Source organism: Amaranthus tricolor, chromosome 7 (assembly GCF_026212465.1).
Source record: "Amaranthus tricolor cultivar Red isolate AtriRed21 chromosome 7, ASM2621246v1, whole genome shotgun sequence".
Classification (NCBI taxonomy): Eukaryota; Viridiplantae; Streptophyta; class Magnoliopsida; order Caryophyllales; family Amaranthaceae; genus Amaranthus; species Amaranthus tricolor.
In genome coordinates this window covers 20,362,262-20,379,813 of record NC_080053.1, presented here as the reverse complement: position 1 = coordinate 20,379,813, position 17,552 = coordinate 20,362,262, and the positions used below count along the sequence as shown (strand labels likewise).

Genomic DNA, 17,552 nt, shown 5'->3' with positions numbered 1-17,552 from the left:
ATATTAACCTGCAAACAATCTCTAAAAATACATTTGTTTATATAAAGTGTAGTCATCATCAAAACCTGTGAGAGCCAACATATATCATATCATACAATACTATAAAAGGACTAGAAAATTCCAAATAACACTTTATAAAGTTTTGTTAAATGAAATATTTTTACATATTAATATGTGATTGTGTGGCATCTAAAAAGATTTTATTATAATTAAATTATATTTAAGTATTAAAAGTAAATTTTCAAAAAATATTTTAAGGATTGACCACGACAACGACAGTGGTGTCGGGCTGCAAAAACAGTAGCAAGAATGGTGGAGACTGTTTCATTTTCTTGTTGAATGGAAAGTTCACAATTGGAGAGGGATGGTGGCGCCTCTACCAGTCAATATAAAACTAAAAAACATAAAATATAAAGGTCACTGTTAAAAAAAGTATTTTTTAAAAAATATTTTTAATTTAAAACATAGTAAATATTTATTCATACATATTGATGACTGCTATATCTGTGGGTTTTCTTGATTTTGTTCAGTTTAAGTATTTTTTTAATATTAGTAATTGACTTGTGTCAGTTAATTGTTTATTTTGTTGATTTTAGTTTAGCTTGGTTCAATTTTGCAGTTAGTTAAAGTAATTTTTTCATTTTTATAATAATATTTTTACTTCATCTTAGTTTCATAGCACTCTTAGCATAGATTTACTAGGTAATTAGGTCTATTTTTTGTTCATTTTGCTAAGATAAAAATAATTGAATTGTTTCAATAAATTGTTTATTTTGTTGATAAGTTTTAACACTCTTATTTCTGCTCTCTTTACTTTTTATTACAAACTCTAAAGTAACTAGAAAAAACTTTTTTTAAAAAATAATTTAATTTTACTTTTAATTTTTTAAATTTATAATTTTTTAATTTATAATTTTTAAATTTTAATTTAATTTTTAATTTTTTTAATTTTTAAAATTTTTAAAGTGAAGTGTAACAGCATAAGAGTAAAGTAGAGTAGAGTGAGGTGATCTGTAAGAGTATAAAAGTGAGGTGGAGGGGAGTGTAAATGTTGGTGCATTCTAATATTAGCGTAGACTAAGTTCATATTAAACTTTTTCAACTGTTAGATATTAAGAATAGTGTGTTTTTTTTATTTTCATTTTTACAATATAATCTTCTATTTTATACTATTTATAACCCAATTTACTCCACTTTTATATAAATTTGCTCCTACTCTCTTTCTTCAAATTTCTTTAACAAACTCATTATTTTTCTCTTCCTTTTTTTAAATATCATTCCCAAATTATTATTTTTCTCTCTCTTTCTTTATATAAATATAATTCACAAATCTATATTTTTGTCTATCTTAAACCCTTATTTCTATCTTATTTTATTCTTTAAGCCAAATCTTGACTAAATTTCATCCAAAAAATTTTAGGTGCATTTTCATTAAAACATAGATCTCGGAGGATTACTAGGCAAGTAGGGGCGTTTTTTGTTCGCTTACAGAAAATAACACGACTTAACCTTTAGCTCAAATTTATCTTCAGTTTAATCGGCTTCTTTTGATCAAGTAATTGGCTTGCTTCAATTAATTTTTCATTTTGTTGATTCTTTTAGTTCGCTCCAATTGTTTGATGATTAAAGTAATTGTTTTTATTTCGATAAATTTCTATTCTACCGTAGCTATGTAACCCTAATATTTGGTAATTTAGTTTTCTTTTTCTTTTTTGTATATGATTTGTCAAATAATACGACTTTACCTCTCGTTTATGATGTCAAATTGGATCGAGTTTATATGATTTAGTAATTGACTTGCTTTGATCTGATCAATTGTTTATTTTGTTGTATTTCGCTTAGTTTGGTCCAATTGTTGGATGATTAGAGTAATTGTTTTTCTTTTTTTTTTTCTTTTTTTTTTTTTTTTTCTATGATATTTGAATTTTATCTTAGTTTTACAGCACTTTAGGCTTTAGCTTAGAACCAAATAATTAGGGTTGTTTCATGTATAGTAATTGGTAATTTTGCTTTTACAGTTCATATGTTTATGTGTAAATTGAATTGATCAGTTGCTGTTTTGACAGATATTTCGGTGGATGTAATTTACGGAATTGATTGATTCTGGGTTGTTTTGGATTTGAGAAATCATATTGCGTTGATTCATTAGCTTGCTAAATGGTCCGAGGTTGAAGTTTAGGTTTTATCTGGAGATGAGTTAGTTATTTGGATTTAAAATAATGGCTGGAAGTACGAAGTTTGAATTGAGTTCTGTGAGTCCAGACGACTCTGGCTTCTCAGGGAACTATATTAATGGACAACGGAGTAACTATGCAAGTCCTAGTTTGGATAGGTCTGGAAGCTTTCGTGAGGGAAGTGAGGCTAGGAGTTTCAGCTCTGGACCTGGCACATCAAAGATGAATGTTGCGCATGCTACTGATCTTCCACCATTGTCGCAGTGTTTGAATCTTGAGCCCATTAATATGGTAGATCTGAAAAATAAGCGACCAGTTGAATTGAGGAGGGCATTAGATTCTTCCTTCGGCAATGTCTCTGAAGATAATTCGTTTGGAGCCCTTCATTCGAAGCCTCCTTCGACTTTGGCTATAGAAGAAATAAAACGGCTTAAAGAAGTTGTTTGTGATGGTTCTGTAAAGGCCAGGTACTTCTTAATGATAGAAGCATGCATACTATAGATTGGTTTATAAATTGATTTTCTTGGTTTTGTTTATACTTCATCTGATCCATAGATATACTTGCAAATTATTAAATGTATATTGCGCTCAATTGTTTTAAAAAATATTTAAGAGATGGTGCTAGCTTCATGTGCTTGACAAATTCAAAGGATTAGTGTCTTTTTGTTGACATGTGATTAGTTGCTGACAGTAGGTTTGTACTGCTGAATGCAGGAATAGAATAAAAAGATGGGATGATTCATTAAATAAACTGGGCAAATATGTTGAAGCCTTGAGCTCAAGGAAGCATCTAACAAATGAAAGATCCAGTGGTTCAAACTTGCCAAAGATGGGAACTCAGTCCCATCGAAACTCATCAGACCTTGCAACTCAAAAGTTAGAGGAAAGAAATAAGAATCTTGTTCCCAATAAGCGTGCTCGTACACCCATGGGAGACTTGCGGGTATGTTATAACTATTGAATGTCCTTTTATCTTTTCTGTTCTGTATACATGGCATTTTTTTTCTAGGTTTTTCTGGAGTTGGATTCATTGGTTTGCCATGGTTTCTGGTACCTTTTTGCTGCATAAGATGTAAGCCTGCAAATCACCAAACAGATAATTGGGACTATTTAGATTTGTAGAAATTGGTATATACCTCATACCTTGTCACATATTCTTTCAAAATGATCCTTTACACGTGTCTGTAACAAAACAACTTTCATGTTTCTTGATTGAATTATTTAGACATCGTGTTTATACACGCCCACAGACAGCTCTTGACCGCTTGATAATATCTGCCATCTGAATGCTGTAAATTGTGGTTATAAATGATGGCTCAGTGAGCGTATGTCCGCACTCAAACTGAGTCTTTGATGGCTCATTTGAAGTATTTATTCGCTATAAATAGCAGTTATTATTCCATGCCTTCATGGGTTATTTTACTGAAACACTGATGAATTTTAGGGTTTTTGTGACCTCCTTTAGACTGGAAATTTCCTCTCATGAAAATTTCGTGGGACTTCAATTTATGTTGCCTATAAAGGTTCTCTTATAACTTTTGCTATTTATATATCACTTCCATTGATTTTTTTGATTTGAGTTTTTTCAGGCGGAGGGACGGAGCAATGGAGTTCCTAGGCAAGCCCTGGTAAAGGATAAAGATGGAGCTAGAGAGGGTGGTTCTGACCTTGGTGAAGAAAAAATTCGTAGACTGCCTGCTGTTGGGGAGGGATGGGACAGAAAAATGAAAAGGAAACGTTCTGTAAGTAGTGTTTTTCCTAGGTCAGTTGATGGTGATGGAGAAATTAAGAGGACCATGCATGGTAGACTAAGCAATGACTCTGGAATTCACTCTTCAGATGCTCATGGCTTCAGGTGCTTTTATAACTCTGCAATCCAAAAAATTGATGTCATTTGTTTCTATTAAATTTACTATGACGGTCTGAATTTTCCCCACAGTATAATACTTGCTTTCTGCTTTATATGTGTAAATTATGCGATGGTGATTAATTGGAGTTCTGCAGGAATACCTACTGTTACATAGATGGACTGAATGTGAATTTAGATAACTGTTCCTCAGCAGCATCTGGGAAATCTCTGGGGGCCATTGTTGTATATGTATTTTTTGAGCCAATAGATTTTCTATATCCCAAGTCTATACCGCATTACCTTGAAATACTTTCATGTGCGATGTGCCTTTAAAGAATATACTAGAACAAAGCTTTGGATTCCAATGCTTCATTGAACATTGTCTTGTGTTAAATAAATTTTATTTCGTTTTGGGCCAACTTGTTCTAAAGTGCGAGTCCTTTGGTTTTTTTTTTTTTTTTTTTTTTTTTTTTTTTTTTTTTTTTATCAGTGTTGCTGGATTAAAATTTGAATTTACAGCTTGAGTTAAGCTACAAAACTAGATCATTCAAAATTCTGGCATAGGTGCTTGGTGCATGCTGGTCTTGGAGCTCGAGTTTGAACTTGAAGAAGTCTTGTTTGATGGTCATTCTTGAAAATTATTTATATTTGTATGTCATTTCCTTTAGATTGTGAAAATTGATCTTTTGTGGATCCGGGTCTTCCAATGGCGCTACTGGAAGCAAAAAGTAGAAGGAACTCCTTCACCTGTGAGCTTGAGTGGCCACATGACACCGAAGAATGAATTAGACAAGACTTCATTATCTTGGGAACTCACTGGAATAAACAAGGAACGATTATATATACTTGGGAGTTTTCTTTCTGTAGTAATCATTCCTTGTTCATTCCAGTGAGTTCCCAAGATAATGAAGTCTTGTGTAATTCATTCTTGGGTGTCATGTGGCCACTCAAGCTCACAGGTGAAGGAGCTCCTTCTACTTTATTGCTGCCAGTGCCCAGTAGCGCCATTGGAAGACCCGGATCTGCAAGAGATGAATTTTCATGAGTTAAAGGAAAAGACATACAACTAAAAATAATTTTCAAGAATGATCATCAAATAATATTTCTTCAATTTCAAACTCGAGCTCCAAGACCAGCATGCACCAACCATCCATGCCAGAATTTTGAATGATCGAGTTCTGTAGCTTAACTCAAGTTGTAAATTCAAATTTTAAACCAGAAATACTGATAAAAAAAAACCAAGGACTCGCACTTTAGAACAAGTTGGCCCAAAACGAAACAAAATTTATTTAGCACAAGACAATGCTCAATGAAGCATTGGAATCCAACACTTTGTTCTTGTATATTCTTTAAGGGCTTATCGCACATGGAAGTATTTCAAGGTAATTGGGTATAGACTAGGGATATGGATAATATATTGGCTCAAAAAATACATATACAAAGAGATTTCCCAGATGCTGCTGAGGAACAATTATCTAAATTCAAATTCAGTCCATCTACGTAACAGTAGGTATTCCTGCAGAACTCCAATTAATCACCATCGCATAATTTTTACACATATAAAGCAAAAAACCCCTAGAGATTTCCCAGATGCTGCTGAAGAACAGTTATCTAAATTCACATTCAGCCATCTATGTTAAATTGTTGAGTGCTGATACAAACTAAATTACATTGGTTTATGATGGGTTTGTTTCTTTATTATTTTGGGTAGACATGCTGATCTATTTGTTTGTGATGATCTTCTAAACATCCAGGTTAAATATGCGTGAAGATCCTCATGTGCTTAGCTCTGGTTCTGTTACGAAGGGCAAAGCTTCAAGGGCTCACAGAATTGGTTCTGCATCTGTAGGAAACTCATCTCCTTGCTTCTCACGGATGTCTTCCACAATAGAAGACTGGGAGCAACCTTTAGTTGGGAACAAAGTTCATTCCTTGGCAGGAGGTAACAATCGTAAACGCCCCCTACCCACTGATTCTTCATCTCCTCCAATGGCTCAATGGGTGGGGCAGAGGCCTCATAAAATTTCCCGTAATCGGAGAACAAACATTGTATCTCCTACTTCAAATCATGATGATGCACAACTATCTTCTGAAGGATGCACTCCAACTGATTCTAGCTCCAGATTACCTGGTTCTATAAATGGGGCAATTCCTCTTAGAAATATAATGAGTAGCTCACAGCAATTAAAGGCAAAATTAGACAATGCATCCTCTCCAGCAAGATTATCTGAAAGTGAGGAGATTTGTGCTTCCGATAACAGGCTTAAAGATAAGGATCTTGGAGGTTTTGAGTTGGATGACAAAAGTTTGAATGGTCATCAGCATATCAGTCCTGGAACGTTCACAAAGAAGAACAAATTGCTTGTGAAGGATGAACTTGGTGATGGTGTACGTAGACAGGGTCGTAGTGGGAGGGGTTCTTCGTTTCTAAAGGGTAGCATATCCCCATTAAGGGAGAAGCTGGAGAATCCAGTTATGGTAAAGCCTGTTAGGAATGCTAGACCTGGATCTGAGAAGAATGGAAGGTCTGAAATTTAGTGTTAGATGCTTAAGTGCTCTATTTTTATGTAAAGCTTAATATATTTATTTATTTGATATTTTTTCCCTCTTTGCTGTAGTAAGTCTGGCCGTCCTCCTCTTAAAAAGCATTCGGATCGAAAGGGTTTTACTCGTCTTGGACCACTTTCAAATAGTAGTTCTCCAGATTTCACAGGTATAATTTTTATTTGTTCACATATTCATGCTACAATGATATTATTTGTTTAATTTGGAAATTATTTGGAAGGAAAAGTCTAGAGTTCACGTAAAAGATTCAGCTCCATGTAGGTCAGCTCCGTGCTGATAAGCTTATTAAGTTCTAGTAGCTTTCAGTCTCAACAAACTGTTCTATTTGATCTAATGATGATGGTGCAAGAATGAATTTTATTGTATGTAGTTTTGCTTATCTTGATTAGCTTCTGATTTTGAAGGAACCAGAGCACACCAGGATTTTTCTAAGAGGTGTTGGTTGTATAGTTAACATAACTTGAATGCTTAGATAAGAAAATGTTAATGCTGACTGTATTGAACACGGTACAATTGCTTTTTTCTTCTTTGGTTAGAACTTAGAGGCTGAATTTATGAGCTTATCCTTGAAGCCTTTGCTTGATAATTGTGCATGATTATTAGAAATATTGACTACAGTATGGGCCAACTAAATGCGTATTGCTCTTGAGAATGTAAAATTTACTTGAATGAAGACTTCATAGATTATAACACTTGTGTGGCATTTTTTCTAGCTATGCCTCAGATCATTATGGGCCAGAAGGGAAAGATATGCCTATTTCAGGTTTAGTGTTTACTTTCAGTGGATCATGCCAATAGATCAGATTTAATCACCATTTGTAAAAGTTGAAACAAATGCTTTTCAGTTTGCTATGAGTATTCGTAGTTTGCTTCCATGCTCTTGAAATTGATAATTCGTACTTTGAATACTTATTTTTACTATGTCCATTGCTCTTGCTTTCACCTATTTCACATTTGACTAAAGTTGAAGACATAATTTTTTTATAAATAAGTCAATTGAGTAACTTAGATATCAAATGTGTCATGGTTGCATTTTCTTATTTTCATGATCACAATTCGCAAGATGCTTGTGGCTTTTTTACTGTATGATTGACTTGCTTTTGTGTTCTTTTTCAGGTGAGTCGGATGATGATCGTGAAGAACTCTTGGCAGCAGCACAGTTTGCTTGCTACTCCAGTTGTATGTCTCACTCTGAAATTTGTGTTTTCTTAATGTCATATGAAATTAGCCCTGTTAATGTCGCTTGTTTTTGTAGATAAAGGTTGTTCTTCTTCATTTTGGAAAAGAATGGAACCACTTTTTTGTGTTACAGTAGAGGACAAATCCTTTTTGGAAGATCAGGTGAATTTGTTGTCCGTTTTAAATAATTTTTCTTATAGGTTTGCTTATAACAGTTTGTTTGGAATTGAAGATGTTCTTTGTTTGGGTTGGTACACATGTATCAGTTGAAAGCTGTGGAGGATGATCATCTAAATAAAAGTGAGATGCCTGGCCTGGGTGATAACCATCTGGTATGTGCTTGAACTCTTTTGCTAGTTGTTACTTTCAAAGCATCTTTAAAACTTTTGATGATTTCTTTTGGCTATAAAATATTTCACCGTTAGGTGCTATCTGATATTAGCTATTGAACTACTAATAATGCTGTTAGACTTCTATCAAATATGCCCCTTCTTCCTTTAGTTGAGGAGGTTTTTGGCTAGAGAATGATTTACAATATACATCCTTGTGGCCTGTTGGTTGTAACAGTTGCTTCTACTTAGCTCTGGACATTTTCTAGATGATGATTCAATAGTATTTTAATCAAACCGTCAAAGGCAGAGGGGAGAATAGAGCATTCTTTACATATCTGATAGCAAATTTATTAGAATTTTGTTTTGCACTAGCGCTCATTAAAATAATATTTACCATACCTCTTTAGTGGTTGTTCTTATTGCAAACTTGACTTGCATAGTCTTTCTCTATTTTGTATAGAGAGGGGAAGAGGGGGTGGGGTGGAATAGTCCTTTTTAATTGAATTTCTTTTTTATCTGCTTCTCTTTGAACACATAGGTCTAGGAGCACTAGGTGGGAGCCACTTAGTGCATTGGGGTTATGAAATTTTGTTAAAGTTGTTTTCTTGCTACTCCTGGTATACATAAACTTTTAGAATTTTGTATGCAGTAGTTTGTGTCTTTTCATTCTGTCTATATAATATCTTTTACCGTTGAGACAATTTTTTCTGAATGTAGTTGTGTCTTCTCGCAGAGTCAAGTTTCTCAAAATAAACATTCTCAGATACCAAGTTTTGTTTCTGGTGAAAATAAGATATGCATCCTAGACAATGGATTGACAGAGTCAGCTAAGACTGGAGACCTTGTCAACCACTTTCTGGATAAGAATTATTCTTGTGACGGATTAGACTCCAAAAAAGGGCTTAACAGCCTTGCCCCATTGTACCAGAGAGTCCTCTCTGCTCTCATTGTTGAAGACGAATTTGAAGAGAACTCTTTTATAAGCAATGGTGATTTTGTAGCTCATAGGGACAATCCATGTATGGAAGACAGAATTTCTTGTAATGGCAATGCTAGTCATAGAAGATTCTCAACCATTCAAGTTCCTACGGATGAGGAAATCAAGGAAGTTAATTATGGCCTTAAATATTCTGTTGGTCAAGCTGGACCTGTGAACTACCATAATGATACAAATGGATCTCTAGCTATTTACACGAATGCTTTCGTGAATTCTTTTGAGTTTGAGTATGATCAGAAATGTGTGGATGAAAAGCTGCTGCTTGAACTTCAAAGTGTTGGCTTATATCCAGAGACTGTGGTAAGTCTCTGTTTATGTCTCTAGAGTGGTCATTTTTTGTAATGTGCTGTTTGTGTGCAATTCTGAGACCTGCTTTAGTGAAAAAATTAGAATAAATCTGTTTGATGATTACTTGATTCTTTTTCTTTAGTATACATGCTAATACCGCTAATACCTTTGATACTTGTTAGCATTCTGAAATTTTCTCTCTTTTTTGCAGCCTGATTTAGCAGAGGGAGAAGACGATTCGATTAGTTCAGAGATAATCCAACTAAGAAAGCAACTTACCCAGCAGGTTGATGGTTTGATCTTTTCTATTATTGCTTCTTTAATTCCCAAGAAACATGGATTTTTCATTTACTGTTCTATGGATAATTTGATATGCAGTTCTAGATGATAGTGGTTCTGGCTATAGTGGATCTTTGATTTAATTCCTACTTTTTGCTTCTATTATGACTTCATTCTGAATTAATTGTAACATGCATTACAGAAATAAACAGCTTGTGTAGGGGTTGATGTTTTAACCTCTACTGCATATATTTTATAATTTTTTTCTAAACTTTACATTATGTCATCATGTTTTTTATACTAAATATCTTGCTTTTGTCTGTATTTACAATTTTTTCCTGATTCCACAGGCCGGAAAAAAGAAGGCAATCGTGGAAAATTTACGCAAAGTTGTAGAAGACACCAAGGAGGTTGAAGCTCGGTAGGATTTTGATCTACTCTGACTCCTTGTAACTTGTTGGCATAAACTGATTAATTGATTTCTTGTTATCTATGACTCAAGGGTTAGTAGTAGAGAGGAGTAAGAAAGATATACTTGCTGAAATTGATCCCCTTTTCTTTCCTCTTTTCCAGGGACCTTGAGCAGATTGCGATGAATAGGCTGATTGAGTTGGCTTACAAAAAGCTTCTGGTACTTATTTCTTTCCATGGTCATAGTTGTTTGCCTTTAAACGGTTCCTTTGTGGGTGTAAGTTCATTCTGCTTTTGATGGCCAACAACTCCATTAGAGGACAATGAATTACAAAGTAAATTGGCGAGAGGCAAGTGCATTTTGATATCAATAACAAAGAAATTAAAGTGAAACATTCACTTTGATCAAGATTAATGAGAATGTTAAAAACAAGATGCAGGCATGAAGGAAGAGTAGGAGACTATATTCTGTTTTATTTTACCATATTTCTAACGTAGCAAATGTCTATATACATTGTGCAAAAATGGCATGATGCGTTAACATCAACATTCAACAGCGGTTTAGATTAGCTGTGTTGTCAGTATGCCCTTTTTTTCTATGTGATAACCAGTGAATCATGCATGCTTTATGCTCACAGTATAACAGAGCAGTACCAAATGACTTTAAGCAATGCTTGTGCGATGCTTTTTTATCATTGTGTTTTTGTTGTCACACGTGTTGCTGTGGGAAAAGTACCGTCATTAGAAGTCATTAATCTGGTTTTGTATGAATCATGAATGGATGTTCAGCTTCTCTTTAAGGTTCTTCTCAATTAATGAGCAGTTGCTACTTTTTTAGTTGAAATAGTGTGTATATCAATATTGATTTGATCCAAGATCATGGAATCGTTAAATTTTTTTTAAAACGTCACTAGTTTAACATTTTTTGTATCTGACAATGATAGAAAGAAGGGAAAAGGGAGTGATTAATCATGATATGTTTATATTTTAAAATCTTTCTACAGGCAACACGTGGTAGTAGCGCTGCTAGAAATGGAATCAGTAAGATCCCCAGACACATGGCTTTGGCCTTTATTAGAAGAACCTTGGCTAGGTGTCGAAAATTTAAAGATACAGGGAAGAGTTGTTTCACCGAGCCTGCTCTTCGAGATGTACTTCTTGCAAACCCTAGCAGTAACTTAGGAGCTGTAAGTGGTATTCAAGCTGAACAGAAAATGCGACTGGACTCCAGAGCTTCAGGTACTGTAGTAAACATATGAACACTAGCTCGTTTGCTGTTTTATGCTTGTAGTAAATATAATTTAAAGAACATAAAATTGTGTCTCGCAAGGAACACTCAGTCTTGCGTCCAAACTCCAAATCCAATACGAGAAGTTAGCCTCAATCAATGTTGTGTTAATCGGGTTTTAGGGGATGGTGGTGGGCATTGTAGTCTTTGCTTTAATGTATTCGACGCACTGAGAGAGAGACATCTAAATGAACTGATGCAGATTGATAATTCTATTTCCATTATAGAATGCCAGTTGGCAAACCATTTTTCTGAAGTCTTGTGGTGTCCATGAGTTTTGTCATCCTTCCAGAATTTTCTTAGCAACGTCTGTCTGCTTACTTTTTCACAGGAGCAAATGTTACTGGTCACGAGCAACTCGATCACCTAAATTGTAAATCAGATAGGAGTCCATTTGATGCACACGAAGGTCTAGACCGTGCTTTCGCGAAGAATGGACCTATACTAAACAGAGGCAAAAAGAAGGAAGTGCTGCTTGATGATGTTGGTATAAGTGCTGCCATAAGATCGACAAGTCTTGGGTCAGCTCTTTTGGGAGCTGCAAAGGGTAAGAGGAGCGAAAGAGATTCCAGTGCCAAAGCTGGGCGCCCCTCAATATCCAATTTACGTGGTGAAAGAAAAAGGAAATCAAAACCAAAGCAAAAGGCTGCACAGTTGTCGACACATCCAGTTCAACCTTCTGCTAACGTTTCAAGCGAGTTGGTTCCTAATAATACTAGTAGGAAACGAGAAGGACTGATTTCTCCGGGAAACATCCTCGACTCATCCAAGGAATGCGACGATGTATTGGACTTAAGTTCTTTGCCATTAAGTGAATTAGACTCGATTGGAGAACTAAACGTAGGCAACGGAGATCTGAGTTCTTGGTTGAATTTTGACGAAGATGGTTTGCAAGATCACGATTCCGTGGGTCTCGAAATACCGATGGATGACCTCTCAGATTTAAATATGATTCTATGAGGAATGAGTAATGGGGATTGAGGAGGATACAAGTAAACACTGTACAGTTCTAGCTTATTTTGATTATAATCTTTTAATTGCCGAAAAGAAGCCAGTCCAGGTCAAGCTGTATAAATCAAGCCTCAGGAAAAGCAGCTCTTGTGAATAATGCCCATTCTTTTTATATACTTAGGTTTAGTTAGCCCCAAATTTTTATGTGATTTACATAGTTTCATCTGTAACTAATCACAGTTTTCACTAATATCAATCATTAATTAAATCTTTTTCCACTTCCATGTCCTTCTACTTTTTTATGTGCTTCTACTTCTTTCTTTTTTTCCTTTTTTTTTTTTTTTTTTTTTTTTTTTTTTTGTCTTTAGTATTACACTACTTAGATGATATCCGATATTTTTAGTTGACAAACTGGAATTATACTTGCGTAATGTCGTGTTTGGTAAATCGTTGTTAATTGAAGTCGTAGGTTGATTTGAGTAGTTGTAAGTGTTGATTGATAAGCTAGCCAATTAAGTTAGTTATGATTAGCAAAATAGTTATAAATTAGTTATAATTAGTTAAAGCTGGTAAAAATTAGTTATAATATAGTAGAAATTATCTAAGAATAATTCCAAGTAGTAAGGGTCTTTGATAAGAGTGCATCAAGTAAAAACAAAATTAAATTATTAAAAATCAAAAAAGAAAAAAAAAAAAATCAAGTAAGTTTTTTTTTTTTTTTATTTCACCTTTTAATTTTAATAATTTTGATTTTTTTATTTTATTTAGCATTTTTTTTATAGCAATTAACCTGCAAAAATCGGCCATCATTTAAATAATGTTTATGGATAAGTAATTCTAAAATTGGGATTATTCATTGTTAATTAAAAGTTGGGATTATGTAAGAAAATCAATAAAAAATTGAATTATTTTGAATAATTTTTCCTATATTTTTATAACTAAAAATCCGTTACAATTAGTATAAACAAGTTTCAATCAGTAATAATTAGTTACAATCAATAGAAACAGTTTTAATCGGTAAATTAAAATCATTTTCAATTGGTAAAAATTAGTTAAATCAACAAAAATCAAATACACCAATGTAAGACTTACATTCCAATTATATTCTTCCTTTGTTCCTCCTTGTATTATTCTATACTCATTATTCATATTTGACTCAGCTTTGTATTGATCGTTCCTAAGTGTTACAAAAGACTCATTCTCGATGCACCAAAATTCTAATTATATTTGAATCATTCTTGTGGGACCTCAAATAAAGAGTTTATATTTAAGTAAAATGTATGAGATGAACCATTAAAATCATATATGAAGAACATTTTAAGTAAGATCGTCTCATATAATAATTTGTGATTACATTTTCCTAATAGACCACTATTATTATTTTTATTTGTTCTAAGGAAATAAAAAAGCTATTTAGGGGTGTTTGTTTAGGGAGAATTGAGTTGAGACTTTAGGGTTGAGACTTAAATTAAATAAGGTACCATATTTGTTTATTACGAATGGACATGGATTTTCAAGTCTCAATTCTCCAAATCCAACCTTTTAATGTCATAGGGAACAAAAGAATATTGTGGTGAGACTTGCATATGTAAGAAGATAACACTTTTGCCATTAATGAAATAAAAGCGACAAAGATATAGGTAAGGGTAAATTGATAATTTTATAACTATTTTTTATTATATTCTTTCTCATTCTAAAATTTACTTATAAGATATTTTTTCTTAAAGTCAGATCTCCAAGTATTACACAAATTCTTATTTAGGACCATCCTATTAATAAGACGAGTTCAAGCTATATACGACTGCTTTAATATATATGTGATTGGTTTTAAGCTATATGCGATTGGTTTTGTAGATGTAAGTTTACACTATATGTTTCATTTTATCATCTATGTCTACATTCTTAATGCATAAGTGATTATTGTTAAAGTATAAGTGATGATTATTACTATATAATTTTTCCACTAATAGATTATTATTCTCATTTAATTTAAAAAGTATGAAAGAGGTCAATAGTAAGCACTATGTGATCAATTTTAAGCTCTATGTAATTGATTTTAAGCTATATATGATTTTAAACCGCATGTATTCAGTTTTAAGCTATATGTGACGGATTTTTAGCTACATGTGAGCGCTTCTAAGCAGTATGTGGTTATAGTGAGTTATCTTATATGCAACGTTCTAATATTGAGACAATCGTATATGAGACGCATTGCAAGTCTTATCTCAATCCTCACATCTATCTATCTTCTATCTATCTATCTATCTATCTATCTATATACTCAAAGAGTTTTTCAGAATGACACATGTAATTTTAGCATTTATTATTTTTGTAACAACCCGACTTACCGTTGACTAAAAACAGGGTCACCACGGGGTTCATCTCCCAAGAAACTGAAATCATACTTCCAAAACTTGAGCAAAGGGGTCACAAGCTCTTTAACATGACCATCTCAACTAAATCTCAAAACAAACATCTAACTAAAACACAAGATAATCATTCAATTTTCTACAAGTCAAATATAACCAACACAACCAAATCTAATATACATTTATCCAAAATCCTAATACAAATCTACAAATTCCTACATGCTTAGCTCAATATACATCCTTAGAACCTCTAATCACCTCCGCTAACCCATTCTTCCCGACCGGTTCCAATCTGCAAACAAGCTAAAAGTTGAAAACAACAAAGGGTCAGATCAAACTGAACGAGAAGTAACAATCCAAAACAACAAAACTTAGCAATTCAAATTATAGGTTTAAAAGCAACATCAATTTCCTAGATCTATGTGCGCACAGGGAGTCTAGTTTGAAAGGTGCCCCATAGCTCTAAGGCTATGTCGCTCTCGGGTGAAGCTAGTCAATATCTAAATGACAATTCGCTTCAAAACAGGGAGCAGGGAACAATGTTCCTCAACTCCGTCAATGACCAGCTCGCAAGCCCGATCCATTGACCATATCATAATATCAACATAAGCATTCAACAACAACATTTGTCTCAACAATTTTCAATTTCAAAAGAGCTTTAGCAAGAAGGTTTATTTTCAAGGAAATAGTCTGGCCAGACCCTTTGAGGGACTGCTACTACTCACCAATGACGCTTCAAGAAGCTAAGTCCATTTCTCCGCAATCACTAGAAAGGTTCCTCGATGACGTCGTCTCCTGAAGCATAACAAACATCACATCACAACAAAGTGTTCGATACTACAAACTAGGTTCATATAGCTCATTGCATCTCCTCCTAAGACCGCATCTTAGTTCCATCTTCTATTCTAATATTTCTAATTTCAAAGATTGCGCAAGTTCTAACTCTAATCCCCAAAATCATTAGAAAATATATAACCTTATTTAAAACTAGCTTATATTCTTGTAAAGATCGTACGTCTCCACAATCCCCTTTGCATTTCCAATTCAAACACTTCTATCTTCATCTAGACTCAAAACCGAGAAATCAATTAAGAATGACAAACTATCCAAAAAGAAGAACACAGCTAAGTTATCCATTCAACTAATATTTTCCACACAAACCCTAGATACTCTCAAGAACAACCAATCGTATATAATCAAGGTCATATCCAACACTTACATTTACCCAACTATTCGATTAATAACAATAACAAGATTTATCCACCATTAGAAATTTCACAAGAATCTCATAATATTCAAGAACATCAAATCTCCATAATCTTTCTACACCTAACATCCTATCGATATTCTAATCTTTATAAATTACATACTAATTAATAATTCCAACAAATTGTTTCAATATTCCACAATCTACCATTTATACATCATAAAACCCAAATTACATTTGATTTTAGCATTCTTTCTCAAAACTCCTCAATCACAATCTCTTGTAATCACATATCAATCATCACTAGATTCATCAATATTTAGGGCTTAATTCATGGTTACGGCTTAATTCATGGTTAAGGATTAAGCAAGTAAAAGTATGCCAATGAAAGTAACCTATATATAAATAAGAGCATGATTATTAAGAAAAAGCAAAAGAAAGAGATCAAGAAGGATTACCTTCTGTTAGCAAAAACAAGAAACGAGAAAGAACAGATTCAATGCTTGTTTTTGGCTTGAATTTAATGTCTACACAACCTGCCCAAACTCACTCGAATTTCCCCTAATTCGGCAGAATCCAGGTCAAGGAGGGAAATTTTCAGATGATTCTACACTCATTGTGGTTCGAATTCAGAGGAAAAATGAGCAAGAAAGATCGATTAGCCATAATTTACACAAAACAATCAAGAATGTAGAAGTATAGATAATCTACCTTGAAAATCACGAAGAGAAGAAAATCACGAAGGAAAGAAGAAGAACTTACTGATTTAGCACGCAGGTCCTTCGAAGCTCAGAGGGAAGAAGAACGGGTCATGCCCTCGCAACCATTGACGTTTTCTTCAAAGAAATTTAGAGAAATACGGATTTGAAGGTTTCAAAGAGAAATTTCGTGGAAGGGGAGGTGTTCTTGGCTTCTGGGTTGTCGACGTGAGAGAGGGAGAAGGAATGGTGCCTGATTCCTTGAGTTTATACGAGTAAGGAAAAAGAAAGGTGTTTTTGGGTTTGTTGAGGTGAGAGAGGGAGAAAGGGTTTGAGTTTTTAATCAAAATAAAACAAAAGGAAAAGAGTGAAGAAATTAAATTGAGAATGTTTCATGTCATATGTATTTAAGATCATTCTTGCACTGATAATTTTCTAAAACTTACTCGTTTTAAAATGTTAATTTCCCAAATATTACAATTTTTCCTCCAAAAGACAAAAAGGTATATTGGAAAATTCCTTCATTCAGCTAAATTGGGTAAATAGTAAAAAAAAATTTGGTATCATATACGTTTCTTCCTTCTATAAAATATCAATCAAAAATGGTCAAATAATTATCAGTCTTTCCTAAAATGATTCAACAAAAAAAATAAAATATCAATTAAGCTTCATATCTATTACACTAAAGCAAAATATAGCAAAATATCAACCATGAATTTTATATTCTATTATAAAATATCAATAAGAAATAGTCACTTATTCTATCAATCTTAATTATAGCAATAAAATATCAGTCAAATAAAAAGTTTATTTCTCATGTAAAATATCAATTATAATAGTCAGCTATTATCAATCTTTCCTAAAATCATTCAACAAATATACGTTTTATATCAATCAAAAATGGTCACTTATTCTATAAATCTTGATCATACCAAATATTCCTTCGGTTAAATATCAATCACATT

The 17,552-nt window shown here is 33.4% G+C and overlaps 1 protein-coding gene and 1 long non-coding RNA gene across 3 annotated transcripts; one reads left to right on the top strand and one right to left on the bottom strand.

The window, feature by feature from the left end:
- Positions 1 to 1,288: 1,288 nt before the first annotated feature.
- LOC130818981 (uncharacterized) lies at positions 1,289 to 12,601 on the top strand. 2 transcript variants are annotated; one of them, XM_057685277.1, is made up of 15 exons: positions 1,289 to 1,555; positions 2,067 to 2,641; positions 2,889 to 3,117; positions 3,764 to 4,029; positions 5,778 to 6,548; positions 6,642 to 6,736; positions 7,705 to 7,767; positions 7,844 to 7,929; positions 8,034 to 8,099; positions 8,833 to 9,396; positions 9,596 to 9,670; positions 10,014 to 10,084; positions 10,237 to 10,294; positions 11,079 to 11,313; positions 11,694 to 12,601. In XM_057685277.1, the coding sequence occupies exons 2-15, from the start codon at positions 2,220 to 2,222 to the stop codon at positions 12,320 to 12,322; spliced, it is 3,630 nt and encodes a 1,209-aa protein (XP_057541260.1). In that variant the 5' UTR covers positions 1,289 to 1,555; positions 2,067 to 2,219; the 3' UTR covers positions 12,323 to 12,601. The 2 variants fall into 2 exon arrangements, with proteins under 2 accessions (XP_057541260.1, XP_057541261.1); XM_057685278.1 differs by having other exon boundaries at positions 1,554 to 1,688.
- Positions 12,602 to 14,345: 1,744 nt separating this feature from the next.
- Positions 14,346 to 16,917, bottom strand: LOC130818980 (uncharacterized). The gene is made up of 4 exons (XR_009044045.1): positions 16,652 to 16,917; positions 16,348 to 16,496; positions 15,408 to 15,477; positions 14,346 to 14,985 (listed from the first exon to the last, which is right to left on the bottom strand). It is a non-coding gene; the product is annotated as an uncharacterized LOC130818980 (long non-coding RNA).
- Positions 16,918 to 17,552: the final 635 nt, after the last annotated feature.